The sequence below is a fragment of the Trichosurus vulpecula genome, chromosome 3, assembly GCF_011100635.1.
Source record: "Trichosurus vulpecula isolate mTriVul1 chromosome 3, mTriVul1.pri, whole genome shotgun sequence".
In the NCBI taxonomy this organism is placed as follows: Eukaryota; Metazoa; Chordata; class Mammalia; order Diprotodontia; family Phalangeridae; genus Trichosurus; species Trichosurus vulpecula.
This window is the reverse complement of record NC_050575.1, coordinates 356,918,495-356,938,640: the sequence shown is the minus strand read 5'-3', so window position 1 is coordinate 356,938,640 and position 20,146 is coordinate 356,918,495. Positions and strand designations below refer to the sequence as shown.

At 37.9% G+C, this 20,146-nt stretch overlaps 1 protein-coding gene across 2 annotated transcripts in view; it reads right to left on the bottom strand.

The window, feature by feature from the left end:
• ATL2 (atlastin GTPase 2) overlaps positions 1 to 20,146 on the bottom strand; it is a 78,203-nt gene that overhangs the window by 26,461 nt on the left and 31,596 nt on the right. For both annotated transcript variants that reach the window (XM_036751040.1, XM_036751041.1), the window contains exon 2: positions 1,245 to 1,489. In XM_036751040.1, the coding sequence (XP_036606935.1) occupies positions 1,245 to 1,489 (245 nt within the window). The remainder of the gene's footprint in view (positions 1 to 1,244; positions 1,490 to 20,146) is intronic.

The following is a 20,146-nucleotide window of genomic DNA, read 5'->3' as shown; positions in this document are numbered from 1 at the left end:
TCACAGAGCTAGTAAACTGTCTTAGGCCACATCTGAACTCAGGTCTTCCGGATTCCTGGCCCAGTGCTCTATCCACTGAGCCACCTAGCTGCCTATTCAGTAGAGCTGATTTTTTTTTTAAGTCAGCATCTTGTCAGTGCAATACAATTACCTCAAATTACTATTACAATTACACTAGATAATACATTCTGACTTGCAGTACTCTTCAAAATAGTACCAGTTTTGATGACTACACTTTTTCTATGAGTGACAGATTCTAAATCAAACATCCTCAATCATTCAGAAGGATGGGAAGGGGGAGCAGGGGAGGGGGAGCCTATTAATCTGTGTAAATGCATGGCCACACATGGCACAATTTAATTAAGGACAGCTAAATCACTGCTGGTAGATTTGGTCCAACTCTACTATTTGGAGTCAGGCAAGAAATATGAAATTGTTCAGATCCTCTGATCTAGTGATTCCACCACTGAGTACAATTTCTACCCCAAGAAGGTTAATGACAGCAAGAAAAGACCAAGGTACAAAAATATTCATAGCAGCACTATTTGTTATAAACTTCAGATTTATTAGTTCCCTTAGTCTCCAGCATTAATCACAGAATATTTAGTTTAGCTACAGGCAGCACTAATTAATCTATTACTTCAATTGCTTACCAGTTTGCCTTTAATATAATGATTAAGCTCAAAATTTAGAATCATAAAATTTTAGAGGTGAAAAATAAATCTTAGAGATTCAGTCCAGTGTTCCCCAACCCAAAACTATACCACAGACCAGTAAAATATTTATATTTACTCTTCTACCATGGACTACCTACTATAAAACTGTAGTGGTCTAGAAGGAATTGGACTTATAGAGAGTCGTTTAAATTTAAAATTTTTTTAAAGTGAAAACTTTTGTTAATAAACTTTCTAGTCTAGTAAAAAATTTTCTACAGATTGAAGGTTCAGAAACATTGACCTAGTTCAACTCTTTGATTTTACAATGAAGAAACTCAGGCCTCCCACTCCTAACTTGAAAGTTTCCAGTTAAAGTGAACAATAGTGTCCTGTATTTTCAGGGCATACTGATACTGTATGCTTAAGAACAAAAAATAATTGATAAAGTTAAGGAAAGGGAGAAGAAAGGGAGAAATAAGCAGAACACAAGCTAGTTACAACCTAACAGCCTACAAAAATCATTATTTCTATACACCATTTTATAGAACGAGGGGAAATTTTTTTAAAAAGCAAAAAGACATGATTCACCTTGTTATACATGTATCTCAGCATGAAGTCCAATAAGAACGATTTCCCTTTACGAAAAGCTCCTGCCACAGACACCACTACAATATTAAGATCACGTATATGCTCTTGTAACAAAATCTGCTCCAATGCCTCTTCATCAAGTTCAAAGTTGTGATCATCTTCATGAGCAAGAACAATCTGCACTGGACAGGGTTTCTTCATAGCCTCATCTGAATTTACCAGCTCATCATCTTCGTAATCTTCACCTAAGAGAAAGAGAGAAGATGACACCATTTTTTACACGCCTACATTAATTAGTAAATTACCCACAGTCTCTCCATTGAAATATGAACACAATGTAGGCTATAATTCCTTGAAACAAGTCTTGAGGTTTAAGTAACACAGCATCTTGCACGGTTCTATGGAAGGCATCATGGTAGGAGCTGGAGTTAGAAGAATGAAATGGAACAATCCCTGCCCTCAGAGAGCTTACATTCTACTGGGGGGCACACAACACACACAAATGAGCAATGATGTAGAAAGTTAATACAAAGCAGAATGGTCAAAAGAGAATCAGGAAAGAAAAGACCTGCAAGCACTAAAGAAAAGCTGGGGATTCCAAGCTAAGATGGTATGAAGGGGGGATGATTCCTGGCGGGGCAATTCCTCTGCGGACAGACAGAGATCAAGATATGAAATGTCATTAACAAAGAAAAACAAATAGAGCAGTGTGGCCGAAATTTACTGAACGCATAAGGGAGAGTAGTGTAAAGTAATCTGAAGTTTGTCAAAAAGACAGATTATAGCAGAAGACTTTTATATTCTAGAACAGAGGTTAACCCAAGATCCCCTGACAAGGGAGGAATCCACTGATAGATTTCGGGGCATGTGTGAACTCAGATGGGAAAAAAATTTACTTCTTTATTTTCATTAAACTCTAAATGAAATTCACCATTTCTTTCAATAAGGTTGAAATGCTCTGAAAAACGTGCCATAGTCTTCATAAAACAGCCAAAGTGAGTCCATAACAAAGGTGAAGAACTTCTAAGCTAGAGGAATATGTATTTTTATTCTAGGGACAAGAGAGAATTCTTAAAGCTTCTTTCTTGAGCAAGAGTGACATGGTCAGACTGTGCTTTAGAAATACTGCTTTGGCAGCTGCGTGAAATATGGGCTAGAGAGAGGAAAGACTTACTTAGGGCAGGGAGACCAACTAGGAGACTACTTAAATAGTCCAGACAAGAGGTGGTCAGGGCCTGAAAGAGAGTGGTCCTGTGCCTATGTAGAGAAGCCTAAAAATGTGAGAAATGCCATGGGGGTAGAACCAACACCACAAGGAAACTGCCAGATTACATGGGTGTGGGGCGGGGGGGAGGTATTCCAAGGGCATAATAGAGCTTATGAGTATAGTATTACTTGAGATCAACTAAGTGTCATCATGGTTGCCTATCACATTCATAAGACAGAGTAAATAATTTAATTTATTGAAAATAGGAGTAAGTACTCGAATTAAGAGAATAACGTAGAGATGTCATAAAAATCCACTTAAATATTTCATTAATATTTAATGATTAGATCTCTACACAGGGAAACACAATGAAGTGTTTCAAAATCTAATATAACACATATCATCACAAAGTACTACTTGTACCCGCATGTACAAATATTTATAGCAACACTTTTTGTTATAAGAAAGTGAGTGCACGAAGTACGGTTAAACAATCAACCAATAAACATTTGTCAAGTACTTACTATGTGCCACACTGTGCTAAGCTCTGGACAAATTATGGAATATAACTCAGCAAGTACTCACAAAGTGTGTACTCTGTGCTAGTAAACAAGTAAAAAGAATCCCTGCTCACAGTAAGTTTATATTCTATTGGGAAACAAATACAGCAACAAGTATAAACTTAATAAGCACAGAGGGATACAGGTAATGTGAGAAGGAGAGTGCTAATAATGGTTGGGAAAACTGGAAAAGGTTTTTATCAGGTGGTCCTTGAGTTCCATATTAAAGCAAAAACACTCTGTTGAGATGAAAATAAGGAAATGCATTCAATGCATTAAAGACATGCAAGGTGAACATAAGAGAGTAACACTGCATTGTGAGAAATTGTGAGAGGGGGAGAGATTTAGAGAAGCCAGGGATGGCTTGCAGGATCTAAAGCAGAGGAAAGATAATAGGACCAGGGGAACAAATTCCATGATGATCTTGGTCATGTCAAAGAAAACAAAAGGAAAGATTTCAACACTACAGTAACAGTAACCAAATAACCTTGAAATTTTACAAAAGAGGAAAGTGAGGCCCAATTTTATTTCAGCATGAGTAAGGTAAGATAATAATTTAATTGCCGTCGATATTTTAAAAACATCATCTGAATATATTCATAAAATGCAATATATTCAGTATATAATATTCTTACAAAATAATGTTAAGTTTTCATGACCCTGACACTTTCCACAATAAGTCAAGCAGCAGCACAAAAGGAACAGGAGACAGGACTATTCAAAGAGGTACACAGTTAAGGTATAAAGGTACCATGAAAACTTGTAACTAAAGAGCTATGTGATTAAACAAAAGAGGTTTCGTGTTTTATTTTTCTACTGTATCTTTTATAAATCCAAGATGAATAAATCTGCTAGGCCAGTTCCAACCATTAACAATGACTAAGGAAAGTTAAGGTTAGTACTAGCACAATAATAATTATTAAAAATCACATTCCACTAAAGAAAGGAGCCAAACTTTGAAAGTACTACAAAAGACTTGACTGAATTTCTAAACTAAATTTTAAAAATTACAGATTTTTTTTTAAAGATGGAAGTTAATGTTCAGCGATATGAACTGAACTTACACCTGAGCCACGCAAAAAATACCTTCCTCCAAAAATGAGACTGAAAACACTACCTGAATACAGTGGCCAGATGTTTCTCTCTCTACTGAACATAAAAAAGAAATTAATTTTTAAATTTCAGCAAGAAGAACTTGGAAAAAATAAGAATACCCTGAAAGCGGTTAAGACATTGTTATGGGTTGTTAATATTACGTAGAATGAAGAATACTATAAAGATTCACTTAGAAAAACAGGTAAGACAGAATTGAGAGCAAATGGATGGTATTGACTAAGCCTATTTCTTTAACTTATTTTAAAGACTTTCTGAAGGAAAGAACATAAATGAACAATGCAGATCAACTACACTACTTGACCTATTGTCAATCACACCTTAATTCAGCTACCTTCTTTGTAAAAATGGGACACCACTAGCACTCCTGGCAGGAACTCTCTCAGATCTAGTACCTATGTTTCTAGTACCATCTGCTTCGACTTTGATTTTATAAACACTTGATTTTTTTCATGGACATTTCTAATTTTTATTTACTTACTTTTAAAGAACAGGCAAAAATGATAAAAATGATGGGTTTTAAAAGAAGGGTTTCAGCAAGCAGAAATGGAATATATTAAGAAGGAAATGCCCAAAATGAATGTGGATAAAACAAAATTGGGGAACAATTACTAACCCAGTTTGGCTGGAATGCAGAATGCACAAAGAAAAATACCATAAAACAGGGCTGGAATGTTAGTCTGGAAGATAGACCAGACCATGGACGTTTTATATGCTTGGCTAGTAAGTCAGTATGTTATTTCGTAAGCAATGGAGACCTATGGGAAGTTTTGAGCCAAGTGGGGTGATCAGATATCCATACATTAGGAAGATTCCTTTGGAAAGGGCATGACGGTATACTAGACATGGCAGTCGGGAAGAGAAATCAATTATTATTATTGCTAGGCAAAGGGTAACTAAAAATTTTTATCATCATCATCACCATCACTATTATTAACAGCAGTTCCCATTTATATCACCCTTTAATGTTTACATAGCACTTCACATGTATTCGCTTATTTGATCCTCAGAACAATCCTGAGAGGTTGGTGCTATTATCTCCTTCGCAATTGGGAAAACTCAGCCTGTGAAAGTTTACATGATTTGCCTAGTGTCACTCAGCTAGTAAGTATCTGAGCAGGTTTTTGAAAACCAGGTCTTCCTGAATCCAGATCTAGCATTCGTTCTGTCTACTACACCAATAGTGTCAAACTCAAGTAGAAATGGGGCCACTTAACCATAAATAAGTATCCCTTCAGGGCATATATCAACTCAGAAAACAACATATTAACATTATCTATATTTTATTCTATTTTAGTTATTTTGTTAAATCTTTTAAATATTAAATATTTTATTTATCTTTAAATATTTTAAATACTAAATTTTGTTAAATATTTTGCAGCTAGGCTGTGTGTTTGTGGTATCAAACCTCAGCATTATCAATCAATCAATAAACATTTATTAAGTGCTTACTATGTGCCAGGTACTGTGCTAAGCTCTGGGGATACAATATGGAGGGGAAAAAAAAAAAAAAGACAGTCCTTGCCCTAAAGGCACTTACAAAAAGGGAGGAGATGGAGAAGAAAAAGGTACCCAAAGGGAGGCATGGTAGAGAAGTCAGTCACATAAGTCTCAAAGCAGTAAAGTCAGGTGAGAAATAAGGAGCACCACACCATACGGCTGTAATTAAGCCAAGGTCAGTGAGAATGAAAAGAAAGATAGATGCAAGGGATATAAATAGAATCAATGGGAAATGGCAACTGATTAAACGTGGAGGGTGAGGTAAAGGAGTCAAAACTAACTGAGGTTTTGAGCCAAATAAATGACTATAGAAAATAATAGGTAATCATGCTAAAATTAACAAATATCTTAGCAAATTAGTATCAGAGATTTTTTGAGCCTAGGAATCCAATTCTCTGATTTTAGAGATAAAAGATAACGGCACAGAAGTTTAGCAGTTTGCCCAAGGTCAGAGGACTAATGGGTAATGAAGCTAGGACTAGAATCCAAGCCTAGTGCTTTTTTTCCTTACACCATGCTTCCCACAGACCTTAGCTTTCTTCTAGAAGCTCATAGATCGGAACACAACAGGTCCCTGCCCAAGCTCCACTTCATGGCTGTATTTTGGGCCCTCCAGGCTTAGAGTGAATGTCAATGGTAACTGTGTCTTTCTGGAACAGCAACCCTGAGTTCCAGCTTGACATTTTTTTCTTTTTTTCTAATTAAAGGGGACATCCCTGGACTCACTTCTTAAAGAGGCCCATTCCCTGAATGGGCCTTACCTCACTCTAAGTGAGTATATGAAAAGGCCTTAGCCTAAAAGGGCCTGGGTCTCCCACTGCATCATGGGCCATCTCGAGAAAGTGAGGCTGATTACCTTGCACAGCCCTCTCTCACTCAGATCCAAGTCAACTGCAAGTCATGTCATCATTTCCCTGATGTCATGGTCCTCCAAAAACAAAGGACAAACAACCTCAAAAAACGACCATCAATGGGTGTTATGAAAATGTGGTCCCTTGCATATTTCTACTCCAGAAACTCAAAAATGGACTGGGTAAGAATCCAAAACTTCTTTTTTTCCAAGGGTGGAAAAGGTGCATCACATAGTAGAAAGAGTATAGGATTGGCAGAGCCAAGATGGTAGCTGGAAAGCAGGGACTTGCTTGAGCTCTCCCCCAAATCCCTCCAAACACCTGTAAAAAATGGCTCTGAACAAATTCTAGAGCTGCAGAAACCAAAAAATAGCAGAAGGAAACAGGTCTCCAGCCCAGGATGGCCTGGATGGTTGCTGTGAAGGGTTGCTGGGAGCAGAGCACAGCCCTAGCTGGGCCACGCAGGGAGGGACCAGACCAGGAGTCAGTATGGAGCAGGCCTTTGGGCCATGAACCATTGAGCTATGGCAGTTACCAGACTTCTCAACCCACAAACACCAAAAACCACAAAGCAGGTTAGTGGGTAAACTGCTAGATCAGGTTAGACAGCGTCCAGCCACCAGCCCTGGGGGTGGTGGAGATGGTGCGTGGTGATGACAGCAGCAGCAGGAAGCTCCTGGAGTCACTGGCTCACAAAGTGGGAGGAATCAAGCAGCAGACCACAGCGGGAGTACAGGACATGCTTTGCCCTGCTTGGATATGGGTCACAACCCTGGTTGGCGGTTCTTGTGGGAGGAGCACTGCTGTGGCAGAGCTTGTGGTAACACTGGAGTAGAAGTAGCTCTGGGAACAGCAGCACAGCCCCTAAAGCTTGGAACAAAGCACTCTCTACTCTACAAGCAGTCATTGCCTGACAAAAAGCTCAAAGGTCAAGTAGTTGGCTGGGAACATGGACAGGCAGCAAAAAAGGATGCAGACTCAGAACTCAGACTCTAAAATCTTTGTTTGGTTACAAAGAAGATCAAAACATACAACCAGAAGAAGTCAACAAAGTCAAAGAGCCTACATCAAAAGCCTCCAAGAAAAATATAAATTGGTCTCAGGCCATGGAAGAACTCAAAAAAGATTTGGAAAAGCAAGTTAAGAGAAGGAGAGGAAAAACTGGGAAGAGAAATGACAGTGATGCAAGAAAACCATGAAAAACAAGTCAACGACTTGCTAAAGCTGACACAAAAAAATACCAAAGAAAATAACACCTTAAAAAATAGACTAACCCAAATGGCAAAGGAGGTCCAAAAGACCACTGAAGAAAATACCACCTTAAAAATTAGATTGGAGCACGTGTAAGCTAGTGACTTTATGAGAAATAAAGATATTATAAAACAGAACCAAAGGAATGAAAAAATGGAAGACAATGTGAAATATCTCACTGAAAAAACCACTGACCTGGAGAACAGATGCCAGGAGAGATCATTTTAAAATTATTGGACTACCTGAAAGCCATGATCAAACAAAGAACCTAGACATCATCTTTCAAGAAATTATCAAGGAAAACTGCCCTGATATTCTAGAGCCAGAGGGTAAAATGAAATAGAAAGAATCTACCAATCACCTCTTGAAAAAGATCCCAAAAAGAAAACTCCTAGGAATATTGCTGCCAAATTCCAGAATCCCCAGGTCAAGGAGAAAATACTGCAAGCAGCCAGAAAGAAACAATTTGAGTATTGTGAAAACACAATCAGGATAACACAAGATCTAGCAGCTTCCACGTTAAGGGATAGAAGGGCTTGGAATATGATATTCTGGAGGTCAAAGAAGCTAGGATTAAAACCAAGAATCACCTACCCCGCAAAACTGAGTATCATGCTCCAAGGCAAAATATGGACTTTCAATAAAACAGAGGACTTTCAAGTTTTCTCAGTGAAAAGACCAGAGCTGAATAGAAAATTTGACTTTCAAACACAAGAATCAAGAGAAGCATGAAAAGATAAACAAGAAAAAGAAATCATGAGGGACTTACTAAAATTGAACTGTTTTGTTTACATTCCTACTTGGAAAGATGATGTGTGTAATTCATGAGATCTTTCTCAGTATTAGGGTAGTTGAAGGGAATATATTTATAGATAGACAGAGGACACAGGGTGAGTTGAATATGAAGGGACAATATCTTAAAAAATAAAATTTAAATTATGGGGTGAGAGAGGAATATATTGAGAGAGGGAGGAAGGGAGAGATAGAATGGAGTAAATTATCTCACATAAAAGTGGCAAGAAAAAGCAGTTCTGTTGGAAGGGAAGCGGGGACAGATGAGGGGGAATGAGTGAATCTTGCTCTCATCAGATTTGACCTGAGGAGGGAATAACATACACACTCTTACCCCCTAGGAAAGTAGGGGGAAGAGGATAAAAAAGGGGGGATGACAGAAGGGAGGGCAGATAGGGGGAGAAGGTAATCAAAAGCAAACGCTTTTGAAAAGGGACAGGGTCAAGGGAGAAAACTGAATAAAGGGGTACACGATAGGATGGAAGGAAATATAGTTAGTCTCTCACAACATGAGTACTGTGGAAGTGTTCAACATGATGATACATGTGTGGCCTATGTTGAATTGCTTGCCTTTTTAGGGAGGATGGGTGGGGAGGGAAGAGGGGAGAGAACTTGGAACTCAAAGTTTTAAAAGTAGATGCTCAAAAAAAAAAGTTGTTTTTGCATGCAACTGAGAAATAAGATATATAGGGAATGGGGCATAGAAATCTATCCTGCCTTACAAGAAAGTAAGGGGAAAGGGGCCAGGGGGTGGAGGGGAGTGGAGTGACAGAAGGGAGGGTTGATTGGGGCAATCAGAACATCTGCCATCTTGGAGTGGGGAGAGGGTAGAAATGGAGAGAAAATTTGTAACTCAAAATCTTGTGGAAATCAATGTTGAAAACTAAAATATTAAATAATAAAATAATTGTTAAGAGAAAAAAGAGCATAGGATTTATAATCAGAGAATTTGAGCTAACATTTCAACTCTGGTAGTTTATCTGTGATCTACCTTGGCAAGCCATATAAGCTCTCTTATCCTAAGTTTCCTCAGTTACAAATGAGAGAGGCTGGACTAAATGACCTGGGATCACAGCTCTAGAACTAGGATTTGAAAGGCCATCCAGTCATAGAATAACACAATGTTCAAGTAAGAAAGGAACTCAATGGCCACACAGAGCTCAACCCATACCTAAAACAGAAACAAGGAAACTGAATTTCAGGGTGATTTCACAAGATTCAAACCAAGTCAGCAGAATCGGTACTTGAACCTATATTCTCTAACTCCAGAGCCAGTGATCTTCCAACTATCACCATATATTCTCTAAGATCCCTGTGAGCTCTAAGGAAAATGATTCTAATGCATAGCTAGCATTAGTTCTATATAATTCAAGCTGGATGATTAATTCTCTCCAATCTCCTTCTGCACTCTCTAGGCATGGGGTAACAGCCTATGTACATGCACTTTGATGGGAACATACTCTGTACTTATCACATCAAAATGCTGCCTTCTTCCCTGCAAGACCCAGTTCAGGTACCACCTCTTCTAAGAAGTCTTCTATAATAACCCCAAGTAAAAGAAATGTTCTTATCTAGCTTTGTCTAAATTTATTTTTTCCCTTTTTATACTGTATTTTATATTATGCTTATGTTCATGTTATTTCCGTTATACTCTAAGTTCTCTGAAAGCAAGTAGTACAATTCTTTCACCTTTGTATCTCCAACACCAAGCATGGTACCTCATACAGGCACTTAAATATTGATTGAATTGTGTTCTCTCAGTAGTTGGTAGAAATCTTGCTCTTTTAAAGGAGATGATGCTTTGGAAGCAGTTAAAAGTCAAGACAAGTTCATGAAGTAAGACTAATGATCAGGGAGTAATGGTAAAAGAGGAAAGGCTGAAATAGCAAAATGGGTTCTCTCAGAAGTGCTTTTAAAGAGACCTAAAGAGAATTCTAAACAAAAACATTACAAACCTGTTTTGAGAATCAATATACACATTGTCAAGGTGAATACTGTGAAAGACAATACCATTTTGTAAGTTCTGGCATTTTAAGAGGTCTCTTTAGAGATAAGCCTTTGTGTTTAAGGGGCCTCTCCAGCCTACAGTTGGTAAAAATTAGGAAATACTAAACGTAAGAAAATATTAAACCCGGCTACATTTTAACAACAATAACAATCATTATCATCTTTAAAATAAGCTTCAATCACCTAAACAGCACTAAGTCTTTTGGAACAATCTGCATTATGAAGACATTCATCCACTGAAAGTAAGCCTGAATTCCATCTTTCTACTCAATATAGTGCCACCTCACATTTTTTTCTGAAAAAGACATCAGGTAGTTCTCTATACACTTTACCTCTTTATTTGCCCACAAGTAGAAGGGAACCTTGAGTGAAAGATTTCTCCAGAGGTTCAAGGGAAGGTAAGATCCCAAGGGCTAAAATTCTAGAGGAAAGACAGGTATGGGGCAGGGAGAGCCTAAAGACACAAAGAGAAAAAAGTGTAATGAGGAGGAAAGATAGGAATTACTTGAAGACACCAATGTGGACTGGAAAGAGAATCCTCCAATCAGCTTTGATTTGTAAAAGGCATATACTGAGGATTGTTTGTCCTCCATTCTCGAAGAGGACCATAACATCAGGAAGATGATGCTAGACTTGCGGGTGAACTGGATTTAAATGAGGGAGGGCTGTGCAAGATCACCAGCCTCACCACTCCTGAGCCATCTGGGTCCAGTAGCAAGATACAGATCAGGAGGACTGGAGAGGCCCTGGATACAAGGACGAGCAACAGAGGACAAACAGAAAACCATAGCAATTTCTCTACATAATGATGCCAAGTTCACAATAAGTAAGTGAGAGGGAGATAAGCTCAGTATAACACAAAGGTGTTTTTCTAAAGTCATATTAAAGAAAAGATTGGACTCAAGGGGCAGGCCCACTACTTATTGTTAGACAATGATAACGAATGAGAGAGAAAGCAGAGTTACTCCCTCAATGCTTATTTAGCTTGTTTTTATCTGCCAAGAAAAAGTGACCTTTGGACAGAAAAGGACAGAACAAAAATAACTAACAGAGAGTTGAGATTTAAGATTTGAAGTAAGGAGATAAGAAGAGCACATAGTTGCCTTCATTGAGTTCAATTCACCAGGCCCTGATGAACTACACCTTAGAGTACAGTAAGAGATGATGGATGTGATTAGTGGGCTCTAGTCAGTGATCTATGAAAGACTATGAAGAACAGGAGAGGTGAAGCAAACTGGAGAAGGAAAAACACTGTCCTGATTTTCACAAACAGGAAGAAAATGGAGCTACCAAAGTACAAGCAAGTGAGCTTAACCTTGACTGCTGGCAAAATCCTGGAATATATGAGTAAATTTCTAGAAAAGAAAAGAGCAATGACAAAAACAACATAGCTTTATCAAGAACAGATCAAGACAGACCAATCTCCTTCACCGATCTGACAGGGTTACTGGACTGGAAGATCAAGGGAATGCTTACAGACACAATTTACCTAGATTTCTGCAAAGCATATGATTTAAGTCCCACATTAGTTTTGTGAGAAAGACTGAAATTGTATAGGTGAATTTGGAACTACTCAAATGGCCAGGCCAAAAGGAGTAGTCATTTATAGGCTGACATCTAATGGTACATTCCAAAGATTGGTGTTTGGCTGTGCTATGCAAGTTTGGTTGTTTTTTTAAATTATCTGGCTAAAAACATTATCTGCATGTGCTCATCAAATTTGTAGCTAACGAAGTGGTCGGGGACAGCTACACACTGGATCAATGACTCAAAAGCCAAAAAGACTAAGAGACTGAAACACTTGGCTGCAATCTAGTAAGATGAAATTGAATAGCAGGTATTAATGCAAAGGACTACATTTGGATTTTACAAGTATGAGAAAGGTGAAGTGTAGCTAAATGGTAGTTCATCTGGAAAAAAATCTGAGAGTTTGGATAAAATGCAAATTCAATGAATTTATTTTATAACATGGTAACCAAAAAAACTAATGCAATCCTGGGCTACATTGAGAAAGGCAGAACATCCAGAAAAGCAGTTGGTAGTCCAGTTACACTCTCTGCCCTTATCACATCTCAAAGAAAGTACTGTGTTTAGTTCCAAAGAACACATTTTAGAAAAAATGTTGATAAGATAGTGTGCAAAAATAACAATTTGGGATCTATGTAAGGAAAAGCCTCCAAAATCACTGGGTATCCATAAGTAAAAGAAGTTATCTTAGAAAGTTAGTTTTCTCCCTCCTTGAACTCCTCAAGCAAAGGCTAGATAGATGACTCCTCTACAAATGCCCAACAGATTCCTGGATTCCAGTCACCCCTACAGTGTTTGAACTTAAGCAAATCACAATGCTATTAATTTTCATTTCCTTGTTGTAAAAATTCAATGGCTCTCACTGACTACACCTCAAGATCTTCCTCCTCCCAAACCCACTTTTCAACATTCTCTCACACTACTTTCCTTCGACCGTATTCAAACTGGCCTATTTACCTATCTCCAAAAAGACATATACCCAAACACTGACTTTCCCCTCCTTCAAACATTTCTTCCTATCATGCCCCCTTCCCTGTAAGGAAACCCATGTTCTTCTCTAACAATATCCTACCTGTAAAAGGCCAGCTCTAGACTCTCCCTATTCCTTTTATCAAATCTTCCTAGACTATTCTAACTGACAATGATCACACCTTTATCTGACTATCACTATCTACACTGGTCTTTAACAATTAGTAATGTAGTTCTCTCCTTAGAGAATTAAGCACACATATAGCACCTACTAGGTTCCAGGCACCGAGCTAAGCGCTTTACAAATATCATTTCATACTCACAACAACCCTGGCTAGGTTGGTGCTATTATTATCCCCTTTTTTGCAACTGAGGATAGTGAGGCAAAGAGGTTAAGTGACTTGCCCAGAGTCCCACAGCTAGCAAGTGCCCAAGGCCACATGTGAACTCAGCTCTTGTTGATTCCTAGCCCAGTGCTCTTATCTTATATATAGCTGTCTCTATTTATTATTTTTCCTATTACTTATTAAGTGTTATCATATTGGTGTAGAGCATACGTTCATAGATTTTATGCTGAAAGGGACTTTACAGATCATCTAGTCCACACGCAAGCACTCCTTCATTGTACAGAAGAATTGAGGCTCAGAAAAAGCAAGAGATTCATCTGGCTATTGTCCCGCTAGTTAAAAGTGAAAAAGCCAAGATCAAAGCCAGGTCCTTTGTCTCCAAATGGCAAAATTTTTACTGCATTATCATGCTTCTCAATTTCTATTAATTGAGTATGGGGCACAGGATCAGAGTTAAGGACAAATGCCTGGACACAATATGGAAAGCTATCTCAAGAAAGCTGGGTCTTTTTAAAAATAACAAGTTAGCCATTTTAAAATTAACTGTAGCAGGCTTGAAATGAATATAAATTTATAGGAAGGATTCTAAAACTATGAAATGTGTGCAGCATATCGAACAGTTAAGGCCAAGATCAAATTTTAAACATTACACATACAGTTATGTGTAGATATATACTTTGACCCACATGGGACAAATTTCCTAATGATGCTACCGTCCTGTCTCTGATACTTGTCTTCCTATAACTGAGCCACCATGTAAGTTATCAGGTGAGAGATGATCCACTAAGCGGTATTAAACTATTTGTAGACCTGATGTAACAATAGAAGTCTTTAAGTCATTGTGGGGCATATTTACAAGACAAAACACCAAACCTCCCAAACTAAAAAAATACTGCCAATGATTATGAAGTGCTGGGCAAGAAAGTCAAGAAGACCAAGCAAGAAATGAGGAAGAGAAAAATTGATTTAAGAAACAAACATCTGCTAACAAGGCGGCATGAGGATGGGATTTAAATTTTTAAAATTTTGAGGGGTAACACATTTGTGCCCAGAGAAAGGTTACAACCAACCAAGGTAGGTAAGAATGTATTTGTAAATATAATCAAAAGGGCAATAAATTTAAAAAGATAGGGAGGCAGAAGACTGACTTTGTAAATCTCCAAAATTAGATACTACAGGAAAAAAAATCTCAAAAGTAGGGAAAATAGCAGCTGATACATCCAGAAATTGACAGGAGACAAACCCATGAAAGGAGCCATTAGTAAAACCCATGACCTCAAATATCTCTAGACACAGAGGCTTAGATAACTAATGAAAGCAACTAGAGATCCTAATGCAAGGAGGGGGAAATTGACCTCATAGGTATCACTGAGACTTGGTACTATGAAATCCATGACTGGACCATCTCTGGACAGGTATACTGTTTATTCAAAAGAAATAAGACAGATAAAAGGGAGAACAGGATAGCATTACACCTTAAGAAATACATTCATGAGAAGAAACCCAGGAACAAGAGAGGAAAGATGATGGAATATTTGGGTAAAGGTCAAGGGAAAGATAAATAGAAATTATTTTATCATTGCAGTGTACTACAGAACCCCTGGACAGAAAAAGAAGGGATGAGCTTGGGAAAGAAACCACAAGCCTGGCACAGAGGTATGAAATAGTACTATGGAGAACTTCTATTAGTCCCACATCTGCTGAAATTCTTCTTCTGCCAAAAACAGAATGAGTAATAATTTCTTGACTTACCTAGAGACAGCAAGCCTGGAGCCAGGAAGATTCGAGTTCAAATCCAACCTCAGACCCTTACTAGCTGTGTGATCCTAGGCAAGTCACTTAACCTCTGTTTGCTACCAGTTCCTCATCTGTAAAATGAGGATAATGGCAGCATCTACTTTGCCGGGTTCTTATGAGCATCCAATGAGATAATAATTGTTAAGCACCCAACATAATGCCTGGCAAACAGTAAGTGCTGTTTAAATGTTAGCCATGATTATTATTATACTACTGCTATTATTACTTACCTTAATGCTAATTTCATCCTTCAAAAGATGAAGAATTCTATAGCAGATATAAGGAGGCTCTGGCTGCTGAGGTGGACATGATGAGAGCCTTTAGGTGAATTGATCACTCTGCCCCAGAGTTTACAATAAAAACTAACATCTTCCTAACACTTTAAAGTTGGCGAAGTACATTTATTGCCTCATCTGATCCTCATTGGTAACCCTGTGAGATGGGTGCTATTATTATCCCAATTTGACAGATGAGAAAACTGAGACCGAGAGAAATTAAGTGATTTGCCCAAGGCTACACAGTTCCTAAGTCCTGTCTGGGGCAGGATTTTAAATCAGGTTTCCTAACTCCAAGTCCAAGCCTCTATCCACTAATAGCAAATTAGGCATGGTCTACCATTCACCTTAAACTTTGGGAAAACAAATTTCAATGAGTTTGGAGGAAAGTTAGTTAGGACCCTAGGGACTATGTTTCAGGACTAGTCAGCCCAGAAGGAAAATGAGATGCTCAAGAATGAAATTCTGAGGACACAAAAGGAAACAATTCTGAGATGGAAAAAAAAATGATTTTTCTGAAGAAACCAATGTAAATTAACAGAGAACTCATAAATCACCTCGGATTTTTTCAAATAAATGTACAGAAAGTGGAAGCAAGGCCAGGTAACAGAAGATGAATATAAGAACATGGCTCAGTGCTATTTAAAAAAAAAGTGTCAGGAATGTTAAAAGGTCAGAAAGAGCTGAGGCTGGTGAGAAAAGCTAAAGACAACAAACAAAAGGGGCTTTTTTTAAGTTATGCTAGGGGAAAAAGGGAGGACCCAAAAAGGGACAGGACTTTTGGCTCAGGGGGTGAATGGAACAATGACAACTGTCAAAATAAAGAAGGCAGAGTTTTTCAATTTTTATTTTGAACCTTTCATTAAGAAATTTGAAAATGTCTTATTAAAAATTACATAACTTAAATACTCTCCTTCCTTCCTTAATATGGAGTCAGGAAATTTTTCCCCAAGTCTTTTTTGGGGGAGAGAAGGAGGGGGAGACTCATACTATTCTGCTTCTTCCCACTAGAAGGCAATTTTGTTACCATAGTAACCAGCCTTGATGTCACAGAACTGAATTCGTTTGTTCTGACTTACAAAATAATGAGGCACAAAAATTATGTGTTTATAAATTTTAGGGAATAAAAAAACCCAAACATTAACTATAACCAATAAAATCTTGGCTTGTCATCAAACACAAATGAGTCTTTAAATGGAGAGCTTATATTTTTCTCACCTGGATAAAAAAGGTCTAAAAACCACAAACTGTGGACATAAAAGAATCCTAAGAAATGAAAGGAGACGATCCAAAGAGCAATACAGACAAGTATAGTACAGGTGGAAAAGCTAGAGTATGATACCCACAAACAATTATACAGGGAAACCTAAGAGTTATCTGTGAGATATACACCTAGAAAAAGAGGTGGGCAAATCAGGGAGCAAGAAGTAATGAAAACAGTTCATTAAAACACGTCTAATGTTCTACATGAAGGCCATCAACAGCAGAAAAGAGGGACAAAGGAGGGTAAGAATCATGAGTTTTTAGACATTCTCAGAACACTGACTGCTGATACTTTAAATATTTGATACTTTGGATCCTTGTATGGTGAATAACAAATTCTACTAAAGAAATTCAAAAAGATCAAAATCAATGTTGATATTTTTGCCTTAAGTTAAATCAGAAGACAAAAAGAAGGTGCAAATCAATAAAAGAATGATTCACAAGCTTCTCAAGAAAGGCATTTAAAGGAGTTGGCTTAGTTGGTTTTATCAGAAAATAGAGTGATAGAATGGAAAGGCCACTAGACTTAGAGTCAAAGGAGCTTTTTTCAAATCCAAATCCAGTCATTAGTTACCTGGGTGACCTTGGGAAAGTTATCATTTCTCTGGGCCTGTTTCTTCATCTGTAAAATAAGAGTATTGGACTAAATGACTTCTAAGATCCTTTCCAGCCTTAAATCTACTATCATTCTATAATTCTGCATCAAAAGTCAATGACAAACATTTCATAAGATGTTCATCTTATACTACCGTTCTCAAGATAAGCATTTATTTAAAAAAAACACGCTAATGAAATTTCAACTTATGTGACATCAGCTGTAGAAAAGGTAGGGGTAAAAAAACATCTACAAACTTAATAAGAACTTCTCCCCAATGAAATCAACAAACTGATAGATACATTTTAAATTCAAGAAGGCTAAAACTGAACTCATTATCTTTCCCCAAACCCTCCCCACTTCTTTCCTAACTTTCCTATTATTTGGGTCAAGACTATCACCATCCTCCCAGTCACCCATCCTCAACTCCTCACTGTCACCCTAGTATCCAAACAGTGAGTTGAAGTAGAGGGGAAAATAATAAGCTGTGCACCAGGTGTTCTCTGAGCTCAGACAAGTTCTGGTCATGAAGCCCCATTATGAACCAAACTTGTCACAGTGTTGCTGTTACCCATCATTGTCAAGGGTACTGCTCACTGTTCAACCATTGGTGTAAGTACTGAGATTTCCCCACACTACTTTGGGTTCCTAGATGCCCTCCTTCCTTGCAAGTTATTTCCCTCACTTTCAAATTAAACCTGTTTGATTCTTGACTCTCCTGCCCGCCCGTAGCTTGCTCTGTTTGGCTCTCGCCATCCACAGGTTAGAGGCCAGTTGAGTCTGGTTGACACAAGAAACCCAATTTAAGCAAAACTATCCCGCCATTGTTTCAAATACTCAGGATTGCAACCTTGAAGTCACCTCCAATTCTTCACTTTCCTCCCATCTCCATGATGCTAACCGCCAAATCCAATCAATTCTATTTCCACATCTCTAACATCAGCCACCATCCTAACTCTGGCTTCTGCCTCATGTCACCACGATTTACCTTAACAGCCTCTTAAGTGACGTCCTTGCTTCCAGACCCTCCCATCTCCAACCCACCTTCCACACTGCTGCCAAATAGATATTCCTAAAGCACAAGTCTGTCAACTCTGTTAAAAATGCTGCAGTGGCTCCCTATTGTCCCTAGCATAGAATACAAACTCGTTTGGCATTTAAAGCCCTTCAAAAACAGATCTTTAACCTAGCCATCCAGACTAAATTCCAGGTAAAATGGCTCAACTTACTATTATCTAAACACAACTCCACTACCAACTACTGCCTCTCACTCACTGTGACTGCATGGAACGCTCACCCGTCCTCTCCAAATTCCATCAAAGCTCAACTCAAGCACTGCTTCCAAAAGGCTGATCCAAATTCCCAATCCCCCAAAATGTACTGCACATACCTCTCTGTGTACATGCTGTTTCTACCAAGAAAATGTAAGCTCCTTCAGGGCTTGATTTGTTAGGGTTTTAGTCTACTGCGTAGGCATCTAATAAATAAATGCTCATTGTACTGAATTGAAAACATTTAAGAATGAAATAGGAACGAAAGAAAAGTTAGAAAAATATCTGCAAAAAATTTTAAAGCAAACTTTTTTGACCATCAAGAACAAACCACTATATAACATCAACACCCTAGATGTGCTTCCAGAGAAACTGGAAGGAACACTAAAGAAAACAAAGATAAGAAGATCAACCGGACTGGACCGTGCTGGATACACACTAGAGTATAAGACAATCACAAGGGCACCACAGGATCCGTCCTCAAAATGTCCAAAGAAAAGAATGTCAAAAGATACCGAAGTGAGGAGGGCATCACATACGCTATCACCACTGGAAAAAGAGTAGCTGGAAGAATATCAAACTATCAAGCCATACACCTTTTTCCATCTATAACAGATTTTGTATACTGGTCTATAACTAATGAAAAACAAAACAAGGAGACCCCAAACCATATACACAATGACAATGCAAAGTGAAAGTTCAGTCAAAAGAAATGAAACTGAGGAGCTAAAATAAATAATGCAGGTCCAACATAGAGAAGAGATAATGAAGTATCTCTTCCCTCAGAGCATTAAGAATAGGAACTACGAGGTCAGAATATTGTATACACAAGGGGTGGGGAACCTGAAGCCTCCAGGCCACATGTGGCCCTCTCAGGTCCTCAAGTATGGCTTTTTGAGTGAATCCAAACTTCACAGAACAAATCCCCTTAATAAAAAGATTTTTTCTGTAAAACTTGGACTCGGTCAAAAGGCCACACCCAAGGCTCTAGAAGGCTACATGTGGTCTAGAGGCAGCAGGTTTCCCACCCTGCTCTACACTATCAGATAATGGCTATTTTATCTTATGTTTTTGTTGTTTTTTTTCCCTATGACAATTTTTGGGGAGGATTGCTGATGTAAAAACAAGACATTCATTTATCTATTCATTTCAGGGAAACATAAGCAGAACCAGGAGCATAATTCATACAATAACAACATTGCAAAAATAACTTTCAAAAAACTTAGGAATTCTGATCAGCACAAAGATCAGTCATGATTCCAAAATACTGATGAAGCATGCTACTCACTTCATGACACGGAGGTAACAGACTCAAGGTGCGAAATGAGCCATGTATTTTTCAACATCGTCGTTGCAGGAATTTGTTTAGTATGACCATGAATATTTACTTTAAGAATATTTATTTACACCATTCACATTACAATATTTATGGATGTTTTAATTTTGTTTTCTTTTTTTCTTTTTTAAATATGAAGGATGGAAAGGAAAAATATATTTTTGTTAAATTAAATTTTTAATTTAAAACAATACAAATAAAATTTTTAAAAAAACATATGTTGGTTTGTTTATTTTTAAGA